This window comes from Gossypium hirsutum, chromosome A04 (assembly GCF_007990345.1).
Source record: "Gossypium hirsutum isolate 1008001.06 chromosome A04, Gossypium_hirsutum_v2.1, whole genome shotgun sequence".
Classification (NCBI taxonomy): Eukaryota; Viridiplantae; Streptophyta; class Magnoliopsida; order Malvales; family Malvaceae; genus Gossypium; species Gossypium hirsutum.
This window is the reverse complement of record NC_053427.1, coordinates 51802497-51825239: the sequence shown is the minus strand read 5'-3', so window position 1 is coordinate 51825239 and position 22743 is coordinate 51802497. Positions and strand designations below refer to the sequence as shown.

General features: G+C 32.7%; 1 protein-coding gene across 1 annotated transcript; it reads left to right on the top strand.

Moving 5' to 3' along the window:
• Nucleotides 1-6501: 6501 nt before the first annotated feature.
• LOC107948421 (probable small nuclear ribonucleoprotein G) lies at nt 6502-8139 on the top strand. Its single transcript, XM_016882960.2, has 4 exons — nt 6502-6719; nt 6817-6839; nt 7585-7670; nt 7787-8139. Exons 1-4 carry the CDS (start codon nt 6685-6687, stop codon nt 7847-7849), a joined length of 207 nt encoding a protein of 68 aa, XP_016738449.1. The 5' UTR covers nt 6502-6684; the 3' UTR covers nt 7850-8139.
• Nucleotides 8140-22743: the final 14604 nt, after the last annotated feature.

Below are 22743 nucleotides of genomic sequence, written 5' to 3'. Positions count from 1 at the left end.
CGAATAGAATGCCCAAGGCCATGTCCCTTACATGGTCTTACATAGATCCACATATCGTTGCCATATCCCGAATATGGTCTTATACAAGGTTTCAAGCTAGTGCCGATGCCATGTCCCGGACATGGTCTTATACTAGACACATATCATCACATTTTCATTGAATCCTCACAATTTAATTCCAATAGAGGCATACATTCACATTTTTGTACAATATCAAGTATTAAGCACATCATAATGAAATTGAGCATTACTTTCATACAAACTTCTAATATTTTAGGCCATAAGCTTAATGCCATAATAATAAAGAATTTTAATTCAAGCATGATATTGCATTATTGTTGCCATACGGACTTACCTCGATACCACAAAGGTGAAAAGAACGTAATCATCCCTTAATCGATTTCTTTCCGTTCTAAGTCCAAATCTCAATTTTCAACATCTAAAACATCACATTTAGCTTATTAAAACAATGTACTAATCAAATTAATCCATTGACACACTTTGGAAAAATTTATAATTTTGCCCCTCTATTTTGCCAAAATTACCAAATTGCCCCTAGGCTCAAAAAATGATTTTTATTCAATTTCTTTACTCCTTAAGCCTAGATAAACCATTTTCATAACTATGAAAACTCACAAAAATCATTATTACACACACTAACACCTTATCTTGCAACTTTGCAAAGTAGCCCTTTTTAAGGTGTTTTCATGCAATTTCTTTCACAAAAGTTGTTTATTAGACAACTAGGACTCATAATCTTCCATAAAAACACAGAAAACAACACATTTAATCTCATGGAAAAACCCTAGACTCTTCATCATTTTGCAAACTAGACCCCTCATATGAAAGCTCATGTTTTAGGGGTTCCAAAAATGTAAAAATCATCAAGAAACAACCAAAGATCACTTACTTGTTAGGGCTTAAAGTGGCTGAAAGTTTAAAACTCAAAACCCTCATTCTTTGCTTCCATTTTTGTGAGGAAGAAGAAGAAATGAAAGAGAAATGACATTTTATTTATTTTTCCTTATTTTATTACAAATTAGTCAATTAAAACACCTAAAAGCCACAAATTTTGGCTGTTTGACCAATTGGTCTCCCCTTGGCCGGCCACACACTTAAAAAGGGTCTAATTGACGTTTAAATGCCTCCAATTTTAGTTCTCTAGTCTATTAACACATTTAGGCATTAACACACAACTTTTACCTTTTACGCGATTTAGTCCTTTTTCGAAATTAGACTAGAAATCGCTAAAATTAACTTGCCAAAATTTACATGCACTTATAAAATTATATTGTAACACATAAATAATACTAAAATAATTTTATCTGGCCTCGGAATAGTGGTCCTGAAACCACTGTTCCAACTAGGCCCAAAATCAAACTGTTACAATCAAAAACCGACTAAAAATCATACCTTAATCACCAATCTAATTGGACGAACCCTAAAACTCTTGTTCTTTCCTTTTATTTTTGATTTTCGGCAATAGATGATGAATTTGGAAGAAAATATGGCTTTTTTTAATTTAATTAACATTAATGCCTATTTTACCATTTTACCCTTAAATAAACCATTTAATATCACTTAAATAAGTGTCCATAAATGTCCAGTAACATATATAAAGGCATAATTACCACATAAGGACCTCTCAATTATAAAGACATATCAATTAAACGTTTTAACATATAGAAGGCCACTCTTACATTTTCTGCAATTAGGTCCTTTTATCAAGTTAAACACACAAATGATCAAATTTTCATACGAAACTTTCACACATGCTTAACCACATAATGTAAACAAGAAAAAATAATATTAAATATTTTTTTGACTCAAATTTTTGGTCCCGAAACCACTATTCTAACTAGAGTCTAAACCGGGCTGTTACAATATATGTTTTAATTACTCCACCACAACTCACAAAGATAAATGAATCCTCAAAGAAAGTTTGGAATATATATTAATTACGATTCTCCTTGTATTATTATATGTTTTAAATGTATTTGAGATTCAATTATGACACAATTTGTGATTACTATTTTGATTCAATAGTTTTCTTGACATTAGGTGAGAGAAATAATAACTTGTAATGAATTAGGGGGGAGAGTAATTTGAACCAAAAGTTCAACAAGGATAATTCATTACAAGTTTCAAATATGAAAATTATCATAAAAGAAAATCATTCTTCTAGATGGTCATATAGTGGAGGCGGTTGCTCCAGAAAAGACTCAAGACATAACTAATAAGTAAAACTCCAAAAGAGATTCAAGTACCTAAAACTGATAATTAAAATAGTGAAAATAAAAGATCTCGATAAGTTATGTAAGTTCGAGAAAATGTCGAACCAATAATAAAAGTGGTCGACAATGGTTTTGCATGCAATATTATTGTTGAAATAATGAAACAAAAGGAGATTTTTGAATAAATCTATTGAGAAATATAGATATGGAGTAGATTGGTTAAAATAGAAAGACGCAACTCAAATACAATTAAATTCGTGGAGTTTTGCAAAACAAAATAAAAAATATGAAGTTTTTCGCTAAGTCTTGGCATTGATTATGAAAAAGTATTTTTTTTTTGTGGTGAATGTAATAACTTTTAGATATATTATTAAACTGATAGTTTATAAAATGTTTAATTTGGGTCTAATGGTTGTTGTTACAACCTTTCATGAATCACTATATAGTAAAATTTATATTAAAATCCTTGAAGGATATAGAATGCTAGAAGCATATAGAAATTATTGAGAAATTGTTCATTTATATGAATTGAAATAATTGAACATATGTTGTAAATTTGACTTAGTCAATAGTAGTTGAAAGAAGATTATAAAATGATTCAAAATACCTATTTGTATTTTTATAAAAGGGTCATGATTAAAGTTTATTATGATTTTTGTTGAAACTCCTGAAGAGATCAAAATATATTTCCCTTAAATTTTTCCCTCACTCATGGCTTTCAAAAGAATGTTGATATAAATGCTTAGCAAATACGTTCAAATGGTCATTTGAAAAGCTAGTATTCAAGATTGAATACATAGAATATGAGATATTATGTGATGTTTTCATGAGGGGGAGTAAATACGCGCTGTACTCTTTTTCCCTTAAACGAGATTTTGTCCCATTAGATTTTCCTGATAATGTTTTTAATGAGGTAGCATATTATGCGTATTATAGATATGTTTACTCTTTTTTCTTCACTAGAAATTTGTTTTCCCGCAGGGTTTTTATCTTAGTAAGATTTTAACGAGAAACATTATTTATCAATGGGCATCCAAATGGGAGTATTATAAATATTTTATTATTAAGTGGATGTCCATCAAGATAAGTTTTGATGTACTCTAAATTCTAATAGTTATTAGGATTAGATATCTACTTCATTTATACTTTTTATGCCTATAAATAGAGATTTTGGAGAAGCTTTGTAAATTTTCTGATTAATCAATAAAATATGCTCTCTCTTTTTTTCTCTCATTTTCTTTGTTCTTTACCCTCTGTTTATTTATTTTATAACAATATTAATAATTTTTTTATTTTTAAAAAGATTTGAAATTATTAAAATATTAATATAACATATTATAGTTTTCAATATCATTAAACATACATGTTTAATTATTTATATTTAATCATATAATAAATTATTGATATAATTAATATAATTTTTTTTTATTTTAATAAATTATTTAATATTTTAATTTTATTTTAATAATAAACTTTAAAAATAATAATTTTAAGTAATATTCTTAACATATTATTGAAAATATTTAATATTAATATTTTAATAATAAATATTTATTACAATTATAAATATATTAGGAAAAAATATTTTGTAGTATAAAGGTTAAAATATGTCAGAAGTGCTGGATATGGTATCTTAAGTGTAGTATTTTTATCTAAGTAGACTTGTAATTTTTCAAGTAGATAAGTTAATAAAATTATTCATGAATCACATTAATACTTTGTATAATTGTCCTCATATGATTTTTGCACGCAAAGCAAAATTTAGCTAAAAGTATGAAGCATAGAAAAATTTAGCTTCAAAACTTTTCCCAAGGTTAAGATATCAATGTTTTGATGTGGTGTAGTACTAGTAATGCACTTGGTTAATATTATTATGTGGTGAACAATTAATTTATTATTCAATCACTTTTTTTTATAATACAATTAGGAATCATCTATTCGCTTTAGTTATTTTCAATTTATGACTGTTAATATTCTAACTTAAAATTGACTAATATTATATATTTAATTTTATTTATTTATTTATAAATAAATCATGCAAAAGCAATGTAAAAGATAAATTTATAGATATAAAATGAACTCAATTATAAATGAAAAGATAAGAAAATCTCAAATATATATTTGTTTCATTGAAAATGGCTTTTATGAAATATTTTCAAGAAATCTGTCAAATAACAGAAATTATTTTACACAGATTCATCCAAACACCAAAAAATATTAACTTTTCCAAAAAAGTAAGTTATTTTCCAGAAATTATTTTCCAGAAATCATTTTCTGAAAACCATTTTCAATTAAACAAATGGAGCCAAAAAATTTAACAATTTCCTTTCAATAATTTGGGCCTCTTTAACCAAAAGATTCATGGATCAAATTTGATGATGAGCCTATACTTTTCATTCTACCATCAGTCACGAGGGAATTTGCTTAACCATGCCTAAACTATCTAATCATAAGTCAGAACAAGGATCTTAGCCATTACCGATAGCTAAATTGGCCCAGCTATCGTCCACTCAACAATTTCTTTGTTGTGATGGGTTTTTTTAATCAGTAACTCATCAATTGTTTTCATTTGTTTCACTGTTTGCTGAAAGTTATGTATGTTATCGTTATCACTGTCCTATTAACTTAGAAGAGATTTTTTTTTTCTTTCCATCCATGATAATTTTCTCAAAGAAATGAATTGTTCAACATATCCTTGTTAAGAAAGCAATTTAGAGGTAGAAATTAAATATATGGGCTGGAAAAGGGGGGGGGAAGGAAACATTAATTCAACCGTGGTTTTGTGGGTTTAACCCAACACCACAAGCATGTGAACAATGGTATAAATAACCAACTAAAGTTCACGAATAGTCAGAGGGCCCATAGAGAAAGTTGCATTGACCTCACCTTACTGGCTGATAAAGTTTCCACCGCCCCAACAACAACACAAGTCCCAACCAATTCGATTTCAGTTTTGTCCTCACTAAAGAAATGGCCGCCTAACGAGATTGGCAATTTGGCATTGCTCTATATGAAATACAATTTGATGAATTAGTTCTTTCAAGTATGAAAGTGAAAGGGTTTGCTAAAAGACAAAAGAAAGTGAAAGGCGAAATAAGCAATATGCCAATATCCCATTCATACCAATTTCATACCTATTAATGAAAATTGAAATACATGGAACATGTGAGGAAATGGGTTTTGTAGTTGCCTTTCAAGCAGTTTCCTATAAAGTATTAATGGAGTTGACTGCCATTTCTTAATTCCATTAAATGCAATTCGAGTGAATTAATAATTTTTAGCTTGTACCAATGTGTCATAATTCCCAAGAAATTATAAAAGATGTCTAATTTTAACAATTTTACTTTCAATAATTTGGGCCTGTTTAACCAAAAGATTTCTGGGTCAAATTTGATTATGGGCCTATGCTTCTCACTCTATCACTACTCACGAGGGAATTTGCTTAACCATGCTTAGGCTTAACATCTAATCATAAGTCAGAACAACGATCTTAGCCATTAGCCAATAGCTAAATTGGCCCAACTATCATCCACTCAATAATTTCTTTGTTGTGATGGTTTTTTAAGCTGGTAATTGATCAATTGTTTCCATTTGTTTTACTGTTTGCTAAAAGTTTTGCATGTCATCGTTATCATTGTCCTATTAACTTAAAAGAGCATCTTTTTTTTCTTTCCATTCATGATAATTTACCCAAAGAAATGAATTGTTCAACATATCGTTGTTGAGAAAGCAATTTAGAAGTAGACATTAAAGATATGGGCTGAAAAAGGGGGGAAGGAAATGTTAACTCAAATGTGATTTTGTGGGGTTAACCCAACACCACAAGCTCGTGAACAAATGTATAAAGAATCAGCTAAAGTCCACAAATGAGCAGAGGAGCCATAGAGAAAGTTACCTTGACCTCACCTTACTTGTTGACAAAGCTTCCACCGCCCCCAACAACAACACAAATCCCAACCAATTTGGTATTGCTCTATATGAAATACAATTTGAGGAATTAGTTCTTCTAATTATGAAAGTGAAAAGGTTTGCTAAAAGAGAAAAAAAAGTGAAAAGGCCAAATATGTAATATGCTAATATCTCATTCTTACCAATTTTACTATCTACTAATGAAAATTGAAATACATGAAACTTGTGAGAGAGAGATTTTACAATTGTATCTTGCAATTTCCTATAAAGTATTAATGAAGTTAACTGCCATTTCTTTATTCTATTGATTGCACTTATAGTGAATTTAATATTTTTTTAACTTGTTCCAATGTGTTGTATTTTCCATTAAATGCAAGGGTGCTTGGTTTAGTGGTACGATTCTCGCGGTACCCCCTTTCCATTTCTTTTTATTTTCTTAACATTTCTTTTAGTCATATATTTTTCGAACCTAAAAATCCAATTTCATTTTCCTCCTCCCATAACCCTACTCTCCTCTCTTCCAAACCAAATTTCTGACGCAATGAGCAGATCCGGCCAACCTCCAGATCTCAAAAAGTATGTTTTTCTTCACGCTAATTTCAACACTTCTCTTTTCTTCATCCGCAGTATTTCGATTTCTAATTATACTATTGGTGTTATTTGTACGCAACAGGTACATGGACAAACAACTCCAGAGTAAGTTCTATCCTGTTTCCTTCTTTGCGATTACCTATTTCAGTTTTATGCTACTTAGTTTTACATTCATTTGATGATGCTTGCCTTTTGTGGTCGCTAAATTATACCCGAATTTGGTTAACTAGGTTTCTCGTACATGTTGATAGATGCCTCTTTAAGCTGAGTCCGGTCGAATCCAGTGTTTTGGCATATAAAGCTGAAAGGGTTCTAATTGTAGGTGTAATAGTTCAATTGTAATAGTAAGCCGGTGTCCTCTGTCCATTTTCTGTCACTTAATTGTGATTTAAATCTGGGTGTTTTTTGTTGGGTGCTGTCTTTGCATTTTTCCCCCTCACTGGTTGGCTTATATGTAAGGCTTGAGTCGGAAGTGACCGGCCCCATGGAATTTTATTTTTTCTTGTTTATTAGTGTTTGCATGTCCAAGAATCTATCATGTTGGTCATAATTGAAGTTTGAAAAATTCATGTTTCAACAGTAGGTTGAAGAATCCATGTCTTTGTTTGTTAGGAATTTACTGCTGATTCTTGTGTTGATCTCGTAAGTTGCCCACTAGGCGGACGTATGTAAGATAAGAAGTATAAAAGGGGAAAGCCTTGTAATACTACATATGCAGAACATAAAAAAAAATTACTTTTTGTTGCCTATGAGCTTGCAGATTGTTGATTTACCTACGTTGTAGGTTTGTAACATGCATGAGAAGGAATTGATTTAATTGTGTGAATTATACTGTTATTTGATGCTGCAGTCAAGCTGAATGCTAATCGGATGGTTGTTGGTACACTTCGTGGGTTTGATCAGTTTATGAATCTAGTGGTTGACAACACCGTGGAGGTGAATGGCAATGAGTCTTTTCCCCGCCTTAAATACCTTGCTTAATGCTTAAATTGCCATTCAGGGGATATGCTTTCATATTTAGCCTTGTTTTAATTGATATCAATGAATCGCAGGTTATCAGAGGAAATAGCGTTGTTACTGTTGAAGCACTTGAACCTGTAGGCAGAATGCAGTGATTCGGTTTTTTCTACTGGAAATTCCGGAATCACTTGATGGTATCTCTTCCATTCTCTGGTGGTTGGATAACATAGATGCTGGCCTCCTAGTTTGTGATGGACTATTAAATTTAGTTAAGAACTCATAGGAACTTTAGACTGTTTTTGGTGGATTCTGCTCCTTTTCCTTATCTGTACCGGATTGATTGCCCTTGAGCATTCCGAATAGGTTTAATTGAATGTAGAGAAGGGTAGTAACAGTGATACTTACCATCTTAAATGCTCAGGTCTAGAGTGAAACTTATGGTGCATATGTTAAAGCTTGTTTCTATTCCTTGATGTGTTTCAATGCATCCATTGCCGTAGTTTGATAGCTCCGTCCTATCTTTGAGCAATCGAACCATGATTCTGAGCCTCAACTACCCCAGCTCTTAAAAGAACTAAATCAGCCTTTTACTATGGATCCTTACCCTAGATGGAACTGGTTTGGAGATATCAAAAGTGAGTGGAGGATCATAGTACTGAATGACAAATGAGTATTCATCATCACTGTATGATTTCTCAACGAAAAGGATATTTCTTTGATGCCCAATCATTGCTTGTATTTCAAGTCTCAATTCCAAAAATTCTAAGCTACCGATACCAAACCCCAAAAGCATAACAACCGACGAAGCAAACCGAAAACCTGATTGTCCACATCAAGCAAGCCAAAACGCCCAACACCAAATACCAGTGAAGTGGTTTTTCTTCTACTACATCCCTAATTTTTTTCCTCTTTTTAAAAAATTCCAAAAAAAAATAATTTGCCCGTTTATTCAAAATTCAGTTTATTTCAATTAATGAAAGAGAATATGTACTTTGTCCCTTAAACTTGTTCAATCTAAATTTTCTTTTGTCTTAGTTGCTAATTGAATTTGAATTCTATCACTAAGTTAAGTACTTTTGCACTATCATTGTTAGTTTGTATTGATGTGGTTTTGATAGCCAATTTGGGTGTGGCATGTGGTAACCTCTCAATATGTCACATGCTAAGCATAAATTTAAACATTAAAAATATTTAAAATTATATAAATTCATAAAAAAAAGTAACTCTTTTTACATCAAGAATGAACTTAGGACAAATGATTGTTCAAATTCATTCTAGATGTATATTTTAGTAAGTTTATATTTTTTTTCTTTTTATTATAAAATATAAGTTTTTAGGTAATTATTATTTTAAATATATATAAACTATAAATTTAGACAAATATAAAAATATATAAAAAGCCTATAATATTTTTAAATATATATAATATATAATAGAAATTAATAGAAATTTATAAATTTTAAAAAATAAAAATATAAAAAAATAATTAATTTATAAATTTATAAAATATATATATAAAAGAACTAAAAGTCATATTTACATTGAATTTGAATAAATTGTTGTTTAGATGTATTTGAATCTAGATAATCATCTATCTAGGATCATTCTTGATATAAAATTATTTTACATTTTTTTATTATTTATATATATTTTAAATTTTATATATTTTAAAATTTTTAAAATAATAATATAAATAAATTGGCATTTTATAAAAAAATCATATAAATGAATAAAAATGTAATGACCCAATTTCCAATGGTGTCAGAAATTGCAGTTTCGAGATCTCTTTTCTGTAAACGAAGTCTGTAAATATTTAATAGAGATATTTACGGAGTTATTATATCAATGAATTGAAATTTAGTTAAGTGATTTAACCAAAGTTGTAAGTAATTATGACTTAACGACTCAATTGTAAAAGTTTAATCACAATAGATTTTTAATTAGATTAAGACTTGGGGACTTAAATACCAATTAACCAAAGGACAAAAAGGCAAAAACACCTCTTTTATATATTTTTTAGTAGACGGCCTGATGTATGTAATTAGTTTATGTAATTAAAGTTTAAATTAACTAAAACTTAATTAATTAAACTAATTAACTATTAATCAAGTGTGAATATATATATGAAATAGTGGAACGAAAGATGAATTCCATCTTCTCCAACCGTCCAACAACTCGAAACAAAGAGGGGAGATCTCCATAATAGGGTTTCAAACTTTTTGACCTTAATTTCAAGTCCCTAGTCATTTTAATTTCAAGTCCCTAGTCATTTTTCTTTGATTTTTATGGAAATTGAATCATGAAAGCTTGATTTAGCTGTTCCATGTAGCAATTTGTAAAACTTTTAAAGTTTGATAAAGTTGTCATGGTTGAGAATTAGATGATTTAGGTGTTAAATCGTTAGAAATTTAGCTTAGTTTATGAAAAGGACTGTAACAGCCCGATTTTGGGGCTAGTCAGAATAGTGATTTTGGAACCACTAAATCGAGGTCGTGGAAATTATTTTAAATATCATTTTATGTATTGTAGCATGATTAGATAAGTACATGAAAATTTTGGTGAATTAATTTTAGCGATTGCTTGCCTAATTGTGAAAAATGACTAAATCGCATGAAGTGCAAAAGTCCTATTTTGCTAGATAAGAGTGTCAATTAGCTAAAGAACTTAATTTGAGGGCCTTAAAGATCAATTAGACCCCCTAATTCTTAGGTTGGCTGGCCATAGGGGACAAATTGATGGGAAAGTCAAAATTAGGTGGTGTTTGGTCACCAATTTTGATTAGCTTGAATAAAATAAGCAACAAAAGGTTTCATTTTTTTTCACTCTTTCTTCTTCCACCAAAAAATTTGCCATTAGAGGGGTTTTTGAGGCTTTAAATTTTCAGTAAATTTAAGCCTTCACAAGTAAGTGGTTTTCATGACTTTTCTTGTTGATTTTTACATTTTTGGACCCCTTGAAGCAAGAGCTTTTAAATGAGGGGACTGTTTTGCAAAATGGTTGAAGGTCTAGGGTTTTTCCATCAGATCATTTAGGTTATTTTCTGAATTTTTTATGGAAGAATATGATCTTTTGGTGAGTAATAAACAGCTTTTGTGAAGGGATTTCTCATGAAAACCCTAATAGGGACTATTTTGCATGAGTTATAAAATAGATAATAAATGTGTGAAATAATAGAAATTTTAGATTGCGTCTAGTATATAAAGTAATCAGCTAGGTTTATAATATGAAGAAATTCGATAAAAATCAATTTTCGAGCATAGGGGTAAAATGGTCATTTTGTAAAAGTCTAGGGGCAAAATAGTTATTTTTCCTAATTATGAACTTTCGGGTGTCTAAGTTGATATGCTGATGAAATAAATGAATTTTATTAATTTAGATCAAGAGAAACGTGATTCGAGTCTTGATCAGGGTAAGAACAAAGTTTACGAGGATTAAGCTCGTCTTCATCATTTTGTATCGAGGTAAGTACATATGTAAATAATGTGTTATTGAAGCTTACTTTGGTATATTTCAATAATATACGGGCGTAATTAGCTTATTGGTGTTATGCATCTAAATTCTAATCGTTGCCATGAATGTTTAAATGACATGTTATGCTAGTAAATTACAGTGTGAGCAAATGCGATGCTATTCGATTAGATATGAAGCCCCGTTGAACCTTAGACATAGCATAGGATACAAAGGGGCATGTTATGAAAATTATGTGGTCTGAACTCATGAGTTGAGTCTGAGTTCATGAGATAAATGCTACAAGTAACGTGGGTCCGAGTACTGACTTTGTGTACAGACCCGTGAGTGGCTCAATGAGCAAACGTTACATGATGGCTATGGGGTCCTGGTCCTGACTTGATAAAAAGGCCCATAAATATCTCAAATGTGAGTGTTTCATAGCACGAGGTAGCCCTGATTTCTTATAAAGCATTTAGACACAAAGTCCTCACGTATCCATATGTATTTTGAGAGTTCAACAGGTAACCCGAAGATTTAGTTGGTGAATACTTTGATGAGCTATGTATACCTAACTCATGGTTAGGACCTGAGTAAAGGACTAGGTGTATTAAGTATACATGAATGAAAAGAAGAGTAAGATAGAGACGTTAAGTGATTTATATCTTTTGAACATGACAAGCTATTGTTGGATGAATATCATTTTCTTATAATTACACTTTATTTGCATATATGTACTTACTAAGCTCCCACACTTACCCTCCTTTCTTTTCTTTTCTTATAGTGCCGCCAAGCTAGCATCAGGGATCCAGTTACATCAAAATCTTCGATCACACTATCACTATATACCTTGGTATAGCTAGTTTCATTGTTTTGTTTTCTGGCATGTATAGGGACTCGAGTCTTTGTTTAGTGTTTTGTTAGTTAGCCATAATGTGTTGGCTCATATGATGAATATGATACTCATTTTGTATAAGGCCATAGATGATGGTCAATACTCATTTTGATTTATAAATAGAAGATGATATTTTCATGGATGAGTAAATTGCATAAATGAGATGTTGTCCATTGTGGTTATTTTGGCTATGTGATGTGTCCTTATGTTAGTATAGAGTGATTTTTGTGCAGGTTATAAGGGTGACAAAAAGGCTTGGTAAATAGCCTTATTTAGTCCATACGGGTAGATACACGGGCGTGTGTCTAGGTTGTGTGTGACACACGGTTCACCACATGGGCGTGTGATATGGCCGTGTGTCCCCTGCACGTAAGAATTGTAAGTCAGTATGTATGGTAGTAAACACACGGGTAGAGACACGGCCATGTGTCTCAGCCGTGTGAAGGGCACGGCCTAGCATACGGGCGTGTGCCTTAGCTGTGTGGGCCTTAAGGATTGTTGACGTTAGAAACAGAATGTCCATGTTTTTGCACACGGATTAGGATACGAGTGTGTCATGGCCGTGTGAAGGACACGGGCCAGAGACACGGGCGTGTTCCAGGCCGTGTGAAAAAACCCTATAGATGCATTTAAAATTAATTCCACATGGGTTTAGGACACAGGCGTGTCCCTATATTGCTTAGGTCGTGTGAGCCACACAGGCTAATAGCACGACCATGTTTAAATGTCACACAAGCATGTTGCCCCTCCCACACGGGTGTGTGCCCCTGCGTTAAGAGTTATTTTCAGAGTTCTTTAAGGACTCAGATTGTTTCTGAATGGGTTCTAATGGATGTTTTGGGCTTAGTAGGCTCTTATTAAGGAGTTTATTAATAAAATTGAAAAACTTTTAGTTTGACCATGTTTTGGTGTTATGAAAATGTCTATATACATAAGTTTAAGTTAAGTAATGCCTCATATTCCGACCCGGCGTAAGGCATGAGTGTGGGGTGCTACAAGGACTATTTTGAAAGGCTTAATTGTTAGTTTTGTATATTAGGGAACAAATTGAATAAAATGAAAATTGTTACGAAATTAAGGTAGAAATAGAAAGTAGAGGGTCCCTAATGAGTATATGTGTTATTGGATTTTAATCTGTAGCTTTAGTTTGAAAATTTTGCTTGTCCCGATTTTAAGGACTAAATGGAAGAAATTGAAAAATATGATGGGTTTATTATTTGAATGTTATTTGGACAGAATTTGATATTATGTTAATATTAAATTATTATCTGTAGCTAACGTCGACGCTGGGCCATCGAGGGGGAAAGTGAAAACAATGATTGTCGACGAGTGACAAGAGACCTTGATTTGTACCCTTGCAATTCTTACCAATTGATTTGTTTACATATAATTGCTAGTTGCATATAGAATGTCAAGGTGAGTATACTATAATAAAGTGTATTGAAATGTTGAATGTGTTAGAAGATATCGAAATAAGGGACTAAAATGAATATGATGAGAAATGATAAACATTATTTAAAATGTGATATGTGTTGTGGAAATTATATAGAAAATGTGTATGATAGGAATGTATGTGTTTGAATAATGAATCAATGATGAGATTGAAATGTGCTAGATGGTTACAATATGTATCAATGGGTATAACGCTAATAACGATCTCAAGTACTATCAATTTAGTTGGCATGCTTTAGGTTGAAATCCATCGTTGTTGGGTCATCAGGGATGGTAGAATGTATAGATCATGTAAACCATCATTGTTAGGTCATTCGGGATGTTATTAGATTGTGAACTATCGAAGTTGGGCTATCTGGGATGGTGATATATTAGAGGATATAAACCATAGTAGTTAGGCCATCCAAGATGGTAATATGTTGAATAGATTGAACCATCGTTGTTGGGCCATCCGAGATGGTAATATACTGAATTGTGTGAATCATCATTTTCGAGTTACCCGAGATGACTAGAGTAGAGTAAGAATTATGCATGATGATGAAATTGGCATATTGTGTATTGTGAATTATAATGGAGAAAGTTTGTAATCTACTATATGATTTTGTTAAAATCGAGCCCTAGGGGTCGATACGAATATGAATGAGTTGATAGACTCTAGGATTAAACCCGTATTATAAGTTAAATGGTTATTGTTGTTGAATGAACTTGGATTTATATGATATAATGTGAAACGTATAAATGCAAAATTTCATGTATGGTTTAAAGTTGGTGTTTAGCAAGCAACTTGATTCAGTTAACTCTCTTGCTCATTGATTTTACCAATTGAAGATGTATACTCATATGTGTATGTGTTAATAGAATTACTTGGCATTATAGGAAATAATTTGGATAGTTTTGTGCATATATGTAATATGACAAGTTAGTCATGTTATGTTATATTACTTTGATTTATAAAGGTACCATTGAGTTTTATCACTCAGTGTACAATTTATTTTCTCTATACGCATGTTTAGGCAATCTTTAGGAATTCAAGCAGTAGTTCCAACATCCGAGAAACGATTCTCCGACTTAGAAAAATTGTAAAGTTCTCTTTTGATTAGTATATGGCATGTACCTAGGGTTTAAGTTAATTTTTTATCGGAAATGGTCGAATTAGAATTTTTTTGTTCAATGTTATCTTGAAGTACCATTTTAGCATATTTTGGCTTGAATACAATTGGTATATTGTTGAATTGGTTGTAATTGGGATGTTTAAATGTTGTTTCAATTCTTTCCAAATTGTTTTAAATTGGTCCTTTTGGAAACAGTGAGTCACGTCGTGACGACATATTCCCAACGTCGTGAAGAGGAGCAGCCCTAGATTCATGTTGCGACTACATGTATTTGAGTTCACAATGAGACCTACTCAGTATGTTGTGTTGCAACGAGAAACCCTCAACGTTGACCTTGTATTTTAAAAACTTTACAATTTGGTCCTAATTTGATCTTGGATTAGCTTTAGAACTTTTGAAAGCTCGTATAAGACTTGGAAACGACTTTATATCGTATTGTATGAATGTATTAGTTAAAATTTATCATTAATAGTATAAATCGAACATAGTTTGGTCGTAGTTAGTCTGACAACGAATGTGACACCTTACAACTCAAACCTAATGATCAGGTTGGGTATAGGGTGTTATAAAAAAATACATCTAGAATGAATCTAGACAAATGAGTGTCTATATTCAAATTTATTTAGACAATCACTTGTTCGTGTTCATTCTTGATGTGAAAAAAATTATATATATTTTATTAATTTATATATTTTATTTTTTATTTTTTAAAATTTATATCCACCACATGGCATGCTAGATGTTTCCATGCGTAATCGTCATATTGGCTATGAGTGCCATGTCAACATTAATGGACGATGTTAGTGCAGAGGTACCAACTTGAGTGATGGAATACAAATTGAGATACCAACTAGATAAAAAAAATAGGCATCAATTAGATACTTTTGGACAAGTTCGAGGGAGAGACAAATTACATATTAACTCTTAAAAAAATAAAATTTTAAATTAGTATGTCTGAAGGGTAATAGAATTAGAGTATCAAGTTGCTAATTATTTTAATTTAGATATCAAAACAAAAGATTACAAGAACCCTTTTAAATAAACTTGCTCAAAAATCAAGTTGATTGACATTAACACTAAAAAAAAATCAGAAATTTGGTTGTCCTTAGTTTAAGAATTGAATGTTTGAAGATTTAATGGGTAAAATTGATGCGGTTGTTGAGAGCACCAAAAATATCCTATTCCCTTTAAAATAATAAAAATAACAGTAAAGGGGAAGTAGGGTCGAATCCTCAGGGACCGAATTGTATGAATGCTCGTTTCTTGAAATCTTGGACAATTTCTTGGCCAAGAAACTTGCGTTCCTGAAAAAATAAAAAAAATAAAAATAGAATTAAGAATTTCGATTTAGAAAAATAAAAATAGTATTTAAATTAAATTGAAATTACGAAATTAAATAAATGACGGAAATTGAGATGGAGAATATATAAAAATAATAAAGAGAGTTAAAGGAAAAAATATTCTTATTGGTAGATTCCAGCCTCCAGTTGTCTCATTCTGCCTTGGGTTCAATCCTTGGCTTTTAAATAACCCTTCTCAACTCAAGGAAGCCAGTTATAGTGGAAGAGGACACCTACGACCACCAGCTCCAAAGATTAGACTTACGATTTTTAAGGAACCTGACTCTAGCCAGTAATCTATGCTAGATCAACGCTTCTCAATGGCGAATCCCATGCCATTTTGTCTCTTTGGCTTGCCAACCTCTGACGCAGTAAGTTAACGAACCGACTGTGTAATCCTTCCAAAACATACAAAGCGGTCGCCTTTGCATATGCTGAAAAGCTTACTTTTTAAGGGCCATGGATGAAAGCATCAGCCCGTAGTGCGGATAAACGATGAATACTTGGCGAGAAGGCTAAGTACGGATTTTAGGCCTCAAGAACCCTTTTTGGGGAATATTAACAACTTTCGGCTAGATAGGTTTTAGTGGCTCATGATAATGGTGGAAAAGAAAATAAATATAAAAATGGAAAAGGGAATTTTATTGAAAGAAAATATGAAGAAACAAAAGCCTAAACTTTTAGGGGGAGAGTGTTTACAGAAAAGGATGAACACCCAATAGAGTCACTTCACCCCCTATTTATAGTGCTAAGGAGATAGTCTAATTTAACTTAAATTCTAAAAAGATGAATACAATTAATTAAAGATAAAAAAAGATAATTAAAATAAAATCCTAAAATTAAATAATCCTAATAATTATCTTAATATTAATTATCCTAATAAAATGGAGTCTTATAAAATAAAATCTCTTCTTTTTGCATTTTTAGTCCTTGTGTCTTCCATGCTTGCACTTTTGGCACAATCTTTTTCCTGCGTTGTATATCAGCCCATTATGTCTACAAATTCGCACTTTTGTCCCTTAATTTTGCTTTTGCCTCCAAATCAGTCCCTAATCGATAAAAAGACATAAATAGCTCAAATTAGTAGGATCAAACCCAGAATAAACACATGATTAATACATAAAAATACGTTATTCTAGAGCATTATCAAATTCCCCCTACTTAGCCCATGCTTGCCCTCAAGTATGGTTCCTGTCCACTGTGCAAATTAAATCCTGCCATGAAAGAAATACTACTCCAAAGTTTTATAAAAATTAGTGAAAATGCATACAAAAAATAAAGATAACCTTTAGCTTGATTTAAGTAAAATTGAAAAAGTGTTCCAATTAACACACATAAAATTAAGATCGACTTGGATTATTTCATGAAAATTAAGTAATTTACCAAACCTATCAAGACACCCTATTCGTTTTTACCTTTAGTCCTCACATTTTATTAATATGACTTTTATTTATTTATTTTCTTTTTTTTATAGAATTTTGATTTAATTTATTTATTTTTACTTAGGAATATATTGAACCTTTTGACACGAAGAGAGATGACAGCCAAGCACCCCACCCCGGTTACTCAGCCCAACATACTCCTAATTTTTATTTTTTCTAAAAATATATCGAACCTTTTGACATGAAGAGAGATGACAGCCAAGCACCTCAACCCGGTTACTCAGCCCAACACATTCTTAGAAATTAATTCTTGTTAGCGGAGTTTTACCTAACACGTCACACAACCTTTTGACACGAAGTAGGATGACAACCCAAGTACCCTACCCTGGTTACTCAGCTAGTCACGTCTTAAGCTACACTCATAACCACGAAAACATTATTATTATTAAACGAAATTTTAATTTTGGTGGACTTAGGAAAAACAATCAAGTGTCAAAAATAAGTTTCAGTAACCACCTTAATAGTCATGAAAATATTTTAAGCATGCAATTATATTAAGTGTCCTCTTGTATTTAGACTTAATCAAATTTACCAAAATCAAGATAGGGTTAACTTCATTAATCATAGTTATTTAAACTAAAAGAAATAAAACAGTGGAGATGAAATCTATCAAGCAAAATCATAATTAACTCAGTAGATAAGACTCATGCATGTGGGTCAAACAGTGGGCAAGTCGTGGTTAAATTCTTGGGCAAAAAAAGAGGCAAAATATGCTTAAAAAAATTATATGGGCAGCAACAACCAAATCAACAGCTAAAATGACAGAAATAATAAGGAATGCATCCCCCTACTTAAAATACATAGTCCTCGATGTGGAATAAATAAAATAGGAGAAAAAAGTGTAGAGGAACTCCCCGTGTAATTACTGTCGTTCAAGTATGATGGCAATGAAATCCACTAGTTGCCGGCCAAAAGTGTCGAGTAGGGGCTGTTTGGCTATAGATTTGTCATTTCTCCTTTCTTCCTATCTTCGTTTCGGTTTACCTAGAAGAAGAGAATTTTATTAATATCTGAAAATAATAAATAATAAAATAAAATAAAAATAAAAATTGGGTTGCCTCCCAACAAGCGCTTGTTTAACGTCGCTAGCTTGACACCTCAACTAGTATTGGGGCTGTTCCAGCTGAATTCTTTCATTCGTATGGGCTTGGAAATTCTCATTTTTTATCACGTCTACCATATTTTGGTTTAATCGTCCTTGCGCCTCTTTCATTGGTTTCGTATTTTCCTTCAAGGGGTTGATCTCTTTTAAGTCAAAAATGGTCTCATCATTCTCCAAAAATGTGCATTTGAGATGTTCGGGAAGTGCTTTTAATTTCAGATCTGGTGCCTGCACAACAGAAGGTAGAAGTTTAGTATTCATAGGAGCCAATAATTTATTAACAGATTCAAAATCATCAAACATCATTTTAGATTTATCTCTATAAGATGACTCAAAAGTTTTTTCTACTGATGAGTCAATTATGTCGACACGGTTTACATCCAAGACTTCACTTGGGTGACTAATAGTGCCATAAACGTTAAACTTCACGATCTCCCCGTCAAACTCCATCGTGAGGGTTCCGCTTCGTACGTCAATCTTAGTATTCGCAGTACTAAGGAAAGGTCACCCCAACAAGATGTTTGAATACCTAGGAGCGTTATCCTCCTCCATTTTTATCACATAGAAATCTGCAGGGAAGATAAGCCCATTAAATTTGATAATACGTCCTCGAGGACTCCTTCGGGATGCACAATAGACCTGTCTGCCAACTGAATGATAACACCTGTCTTTGTCAAAAAAACCCGCGTTAAGTGATTCATGAATAGAATAAGGCATAACATTTATGGAGGCCCCTAAATCACACATAGCCTTCTTAATTTCTAAATGACCTATTTTGCAAGGTATTGCAAACATGCCCCTATCTTTACATTCTGCTGGCATTTTTCGCTGTAACACTGCAGATACATTCTCACCAACACTTACCTTTTCATTACCTATTAATTTTCGTTTGTTGGTGCAAAACTATTTGAGGAACTTGGCATACCGCGAAATCTGTCTGATGGCATCTAACAGTGGTAAATTGATCTCGACATTCCTGAATGTTTTGAGGATCTCCTTGTCTTCCTTACTTTTTCGACACTGATTTAATCGTCCTGAGAATAGAGGTTGGATTTTCGGAAGTGGGGGTTTCGCTCGGACTTGTTCGTCATTTTCGGGTTTTTCCTGGGCGATTTCTTGGCTAAGATTTCTGCCAGGAATTGGTTCCAGTACCTTTCCACTTTGCAACGTTACTGCATTTGCGTGTTGTCTTGGATTAGGTTCTGTTTGTGACGGCAGCTTCCCTTGTGAGTTTAATTTCTCAATTGATATGGTCAATTCTCTTATAGATGCCTCGGTTTTCTGTTGAAAATCAAGCATATTAGCTACTAATTTATTGACCAATGTTTCTAGAGAATTACCTGAATCTTGTGGCTGCTGTGGAACCCGATTTTGGTATGGCTGGTTATATCGTGGATTGGCTCCATAACTTAAGTTAGGCTGGTCCCTCCATCTTGGGTTGTAGGTATTTACGTAAGGGTCGTATCGCCTTTGTGGTGGCCTAGGAAAATTTCCCACAGCATCTAAATGAGCCATAATATCATCATTCAAACTGGGACATGCAACAGTTGTATGTTCAGAGGTAGCACATATTCCGCATAACAGGGCTATTTTTGCTTTTTCTGCAACAAGAGAATTCAAAATATTAGCAATTCTATCAACTTTATCTTCTAAGGTTGGATTACTTAGCTGATGAACCCTTCTAGGGGGTTCAGGATTGGATCGAAATTGTTGAGAATTTGCGGCCATTGTGGAGATTAAGTCTCTTGTTTGTTGTGGAGTCATGTTGACCAACACTCCTCCACTTGCGGTATCTAACATATTCATCTCCATGGGTTTCAGGCCTTCATAAAAGTACTGGAGCAAAGACTGTTCCGTTATACCGTGTTGTGGGCAACTTGCACACAACTTCTTAAATCGCTCCTAGTAGTTGTACAGAGACTCTGCGTCTTTTTTCCTTATTCCCACGATTTCTCTTCTTAACTCGGCTGAACGCGACGCTGGAAAAAACCTGTTAAGAAATAAGCGAGATAGATTAGCCCAAGTTGTAATGGATCCAAGAGGTCAATAAAATAACCATTCCCTAGCTGAATCTGCTAGAGAAAAAGGGAAAGCGCGCAAATTAATTTGATCCTCAGTTACCCCCTGAGGTTTCATACTAAGGCAAACCATATGAAATTCTTTCAAATGCTTGTGGGGATTTTCGTTCTGTAACCCCCTAAAAGTTGGCAGTAGCTGGATCAAGCCTGATTTTAATTCAAAAACAGTATCCATAGTAGGATACGCGATGCATAGTGGCGGTTGTTTTGTCGGCACTTTGGCCAGTTGTCGAATTGTCTGAGCCATAGCTTGAGGTGCTAAATTAGGGTTTTTGTCAACCCTAGTGTTAAGCACTTCTTCAGAGGAATCGACTTCTACTTTTTCGCCTTCAAAAGTTTGAGTAGGGTTTTCGTTAACCCTAGACTCTGCTTCGTCATCGATTCTGATTTTTGGCGGTGGATTACTTTGAGTCCCAACCACCGTTGACTGCTTTTTCTTTAGCTTTGTTTCCTTGCGATTAGCTCTAGCAGTCTTTTCTATCTCTGAATCAAACGCAAGAGTTCCTGGAGCAGATCTGGTCATAAGAAACAAAAGACAAGATTAGTACGTTACTGATCCCCAGCAACAGCGCCAAAATTTGATGTGGTCATTGAGAGCACCAAAAATATCCTATTCCATGTAAAATAATAAAAATAACAGTAAAGGGGAAGTAGGGTCGAATCCTCAGGGACCAGATTGTACGAATGCTCGTTTCTTGAAATCTTGGACAATTTCTTAGCCAAGAAACTTGCGTTCCTGAAAAAAAAATTAAAAACAAAATTAAGAATTTCGATTTGGAAAAATAAAAATAGTATTTAAATTAAATTGAAATTGCGAAATTAAATCAATGACGGAAATTGAGATGGAGAATATATAAAAATAATAAAGAGAGTTAAAGGAAAAGAAATTCTTATTGGTAGATTCCAGCCTCCAGTTGTCTCATTCCGCCTTGGGTTCAATCATTGACTTTTAAATAACCCTTCTCAACTCAATTAAGCCAGTTATAGTGGAAGAGAACGCCTACGACCACCAGCTTCAAAGATTAGACTTACGATTTTTAGGGAACCTGACTCTAGCCAGTAATCTATGCTAGATCAACGCTTCTCAATGGCGAATCCCACGCCATTTTGTCTCTTTGGCTTGCCAACCTCTGACTCAGTAAGTTAACGAACCGACTGTGTAATCCTTCCAAAACATACAAAGCGACCGCCTTTGCATATGCTGAAAAGCTTACTTCTTAAAGGCCATGGACGGAAGCGTCAGCCCGTAGTGCGAAGAAACGATGAATACTTGGTGAGAAGGCTAAGTACGGATTTTAGGCCTTAAGAACCCTTTTTGGGGAATATTGACAACTTTCGGCTAGATAGGTTTTAGTGGCTCATGATAATGGTGGAAAAGAAAATAAATATAAAAATGGAAAAAGGGGATTTTATTGAAAGAAAATATGAAGAAACAAAAGCCTAAACTTTTAGGGGGAGAGTGTTTACAGAAAAGGATGAACACCCAATAGAGTCACTTCACCCCCTATTTATAGTGCTAGGGAGATAGTCTAATTTAACTTAAATTCTAAAAAGATAAATACAATTAATTAAAGATAAATAAAGATAATTAAAATAAAATCTTAAAATTAAATAATCCTAATAATTATCTTAATATTAATTATCCTAATAAAATGGAGTCTTATAAAATAAAATCTCTTCTTTTTACGTTTTTAGTCCTTGTGTCTTCCATGCTTGCACTTTTGGCACAATCTTTTTCCTGCGTTGTATATCAGCCCATTGTGTCTCCAAATTCGCACTTTTGTCCCTTAATTTTGCTTTTGCCTCCAAATCAGTCCCTAATCGATAAAAAGACATAAATAATTCAAATTAGTAGGATCAAGCCCAGAATAAACATATGATTAATACATAAAAATACGTTATTCTAGAGCATTATCAAAAATAAAACAAAATCACTATCCATGCTTATCTTTCCGAGCTTAGAATTCGTTATTATTACATTGTGAATCGACTTTGAGAGCATCGTTTTTGCTAATTTGTTTGTTTTCACCTAGTTTTTGTGTTATTTATCTGCTCAAGTAATATGGGTTCCTTCAAATTTTGCTTTTTTTTTTTTGTCATGTTCCATGGGTGGGGACAGGAAGGAAGAGTAGGTAGTAAAACGATGCGTTGAGAGGCGACGCAAAATAAAAAAGGTGAACC